We start from the raw sequence: 3,161 nt of genomic DNA, 5'->3' as shown, positions 1-3,161 counted from the left end.
CCGCAAAAACCTGGCATGGGGGAGAAGGATGAAGGAAGGTAAGGCTTCAGCAGCAGCAGCAGCGACACCTTTACGCCGGAGCAATGGGTGCACTTGCCCGCTCTGCTCGAACCAATCTTAAACTCGCCAGGACCCCTCGGTCGACCCTTCTGGTTCCGCTCCCCATCTTGGTCCTGTTCGCAGCCATGTTCGCCCCGGGCTGGACGCTGCATCTCTTGCTCACCCTGATTGCCTGCTACCCTGTCTTCCAAAGGCAAGCATCGCACGCGCGTTGAGCTCGCGCATCTTGTCCTCGGTCGCGTCACAGCATGACAAGGCACCAGGGCGACACGAAACCGCACGAATACAACGTCGACTGGAAACAAGGCTGCCGTTGACTCACCAGTTCTGTGCTGCCTGGCCCCTGGCATTCATCAAACCGCCGACCAACTGTTAGTCTGTGCTACATATCCTGGCACTTCATCTCGCAAGATTTGGCCTCCTCCCGCCACCGGAAGCCAAGATTGCTGCTTATCACCATTCTGGCCTGATCCTGCAACGGGCGTCCTACGTCGTACACGTTGGTGACCGAAGGGAAAATAACGGCCGACCTGACCGGTGCGCGTCCCGTTCCTCGCCAGACCCGACTCTTCGACTCACCGGTCGTCCATCGAGGTGTCGTAGTTGGTACTTCCTTGAACAAGACCAAGAGAACAAAGTGCCCACCAGCATTCTGCCCGTTGTACACTCGAATTACCGACGAACGTCATCACTGGTAACAGACGACAAGATTGCTCTAGTAACAAACGACACGCGAGATCGTGCCCCTCCCTTCACTGTCGAACAATCCAACAAAGGCCACGTCAGGTATTCCTATCGACTTGCCAGAATCCCAGCCTCGTTGGGCCCATCTCTCTCGTATTTCAGCACCACCGGCGGAGGAATCTCATACTGAATTCGCCGGATCCCTTGCATATCTGCTGCTCGCAATTCCGTTGATCCTGGCTGGGCTGTTGGCTTGTGCTCGTGCTTGTCGCCCATTCTCGGTGAATCGAGGAACATCCCCGGGAATCCCAACAATTACCCACAACCCTCCTTGCGTACCGGTCAGAGTGCCTCCAACACAGACCAGGATTCCCCCGTGTGTGAACGCCTGTGCGGCGATCAGAAGCCACGTTCTGCCCCTGGGACGCCCCTGGAGAAAAATTTTCACGCGGCACTGGGCACTGAGATCCCGCTGCGGCGCCGTTGGACCAGGAGCACGTCGGGGACGCCATACCCAGCACGCCGCGCTCGCCATCATTTCGCTTACCGTGACGGGTGGACAGCCAATTATACGAATTCGAATCATCTTGTTTGACAACTGGAGGAGCAACTAGACCGAAGGCTGGGATTGTCAAAAACCCTCTGGAATTTACAGACTCGTTCCCTGCCTCAGTCGCCCACGGACGCAGGTTCAGAGTCAGACCGAAGTCCACAGAGTCCAAGGGTTGACCGAGATCAAACCACAGGGAGGCCGCGATTTGGTCATTTCACTATGGCACTCTGAATTTGGTTGCGACGCGACAAGAAATCACGACGGACACACCCAGCACATTCCCTGCGACCGTATCGCCTTTCGCCTGCGACCGTGCTTTTCCAAAGCGAGTCAGAGCACATTTTCACGAGCCCAGGAAATCAGCTTGGTCAACTCCTGAGGGCGACATACACGACAGGCTCAAGCAGCAGGACTGCCACACTCGACGGCTGGCGCCCAACAAACAGGCAGGCCGTGCCCATATTTTCTTTTCGTACCGTACAGCCCAGGCCGTCGTGAGTAATCCCAGAAGGACGACTCACAGAAGATAGGGGCACACCCTCTTCGCCCTTTTCCGTCGGGTTAGCGGGAGCCTCGCCTCCATTGGGCTGAGCTCCGCGCCTTGGCTTTGGTCGGGCGGGTTTCCTTGAACCACACCCCCTGGCCCTTGCCCCCCTGTATCTTGTCTCCATCCTAGACTCCTTGTTCTGGACACATCCTTGCTCAGCAATCCTCGTCCCCTCTGGCGTCCCTCCCGTCGCTCTCTAGGAGAGCCGCGCCGCCATCCACTCCCACAGAACAAGCGAGAATATTAAAGGGCGTCACTACCGCCCAGCCTCCAGCCTTTTGTCTCCTTTCCGACACTTTTGGCTTTTGCCAACCAAACAACCCCATTTTCCAACCACCGCACCAACCATATCAACGAGTCGCCAAGGCGATTTCGCAAAACTCGATTTCCAAGCAAACCGTATAACCCTTTGCTGGACGCTCTCCGAAGCAACCAGCATCTTCCATAACATCAGGTCTCAACTTGGTGTTGCCAACGTTGTCAACTCCTCGGAGGATATAAACCCACAGCCTGGACATGTTCGCCTACAGAAGACGGTTTTTCATCATCCCTCCCTCTTCCGACCACATACCAAGGTGACTGGTGTCACTTTCTCCCGCGTCTCGACATCGGCGCGCTTCGCCTGGACTGGACTCGAGATCCGTGCAATCGCACGCTCAGTAACAACACAACAACAAACTCGCCACAGCGCAAGGACGACATTTTGGGGACGAATAAGAAAGCGGATGTCGCAGGGACATCGCAAGAGCTGAGGAAGCAATGGCCAACTATTCACCATACACCGGATCCACTCCCGGCGAGGAGTACTACTACGCCCGGGAGCGATTCCAATCCGCAACACCAACACCCTCCCCCAGGGGAAACTCTTACTACGCATCAGGCGGCTCGGCCACACCTCAGCGTCCGGCGACACGCGCGCACTTCCGCAATGCCAGCACAGGCTACAATGACTACAGTCCTCGTCCCCCGACGGCATCGCCTCGGTACACGAGCGATGGCTACTATGCCACAGCCAATGTGAGTAGTGGTCATCATTCGCGCAAGGCGTCGTGGGCTACACCCACGCGCCCCAAGAACGAGCGCCGCAGCTCTTACATTCATGTCCGGTCATCCACTCCCCATGGAGAATCCGACGAGGACGAGATCATCGAGATCGACGGCCGTACATATGTCATTTCGGCCAAGCATCAGCAGGCAGAGGGGAGGAGGCTTTTCAAGGATTCTTACTTTGATGCGGCTCGAGGACACCCCACTGATTCCCACTACTACATGCAGGCGAGGATACTCGTTCCATGATCGCGACGCTGCCTATGAGCG

General features: G+C 56.8%; 1 protein-coding gene across 1 annotated transcript; it reads left to right on the top strand.

Annotated features, from left to right (window-relative positions):
- Nucleotides 1–2,603: 2,603 nt before the first annotated feature.
- VDBG_09247 (conserved hypothetical protein) lies at nt 2,604–3,140 on the top strand (the record flags this gene model as incomplete). The annotated part of the gene is made up of 1 exon (XM_003000706.1): nt 2,604–3,140. One exon carries the CDS (start codon nt 2,604–2,606, stop codon nt 3,138–3,140), a length of 537 nt encoding a protein of 178 aa, XP_003000752.1.
- Between the last annotated feature and the right edge of the window lie 21 nt (nt 3,141–3,161).

This window comes from Verticillium alfalfae, genomic scaffold (assembly GCF_000150825.1).
Source record: "Verticillium alfalfae VaMs.102 supercont1.14 genomic scaffold, whole genome shotgun sequence".
Lineage (NCBI taxonomy): Eukaryota > Fungi > Ascomycota > Sordariomycetes > Glomerellales > Plectosphaerellaceae > Verticillium > Verticillium alfalfae.
Note: the sequence above shows the minus strand (reverse complement) of the source record. Positions and strands in the feature narration are given on the sequence as shown.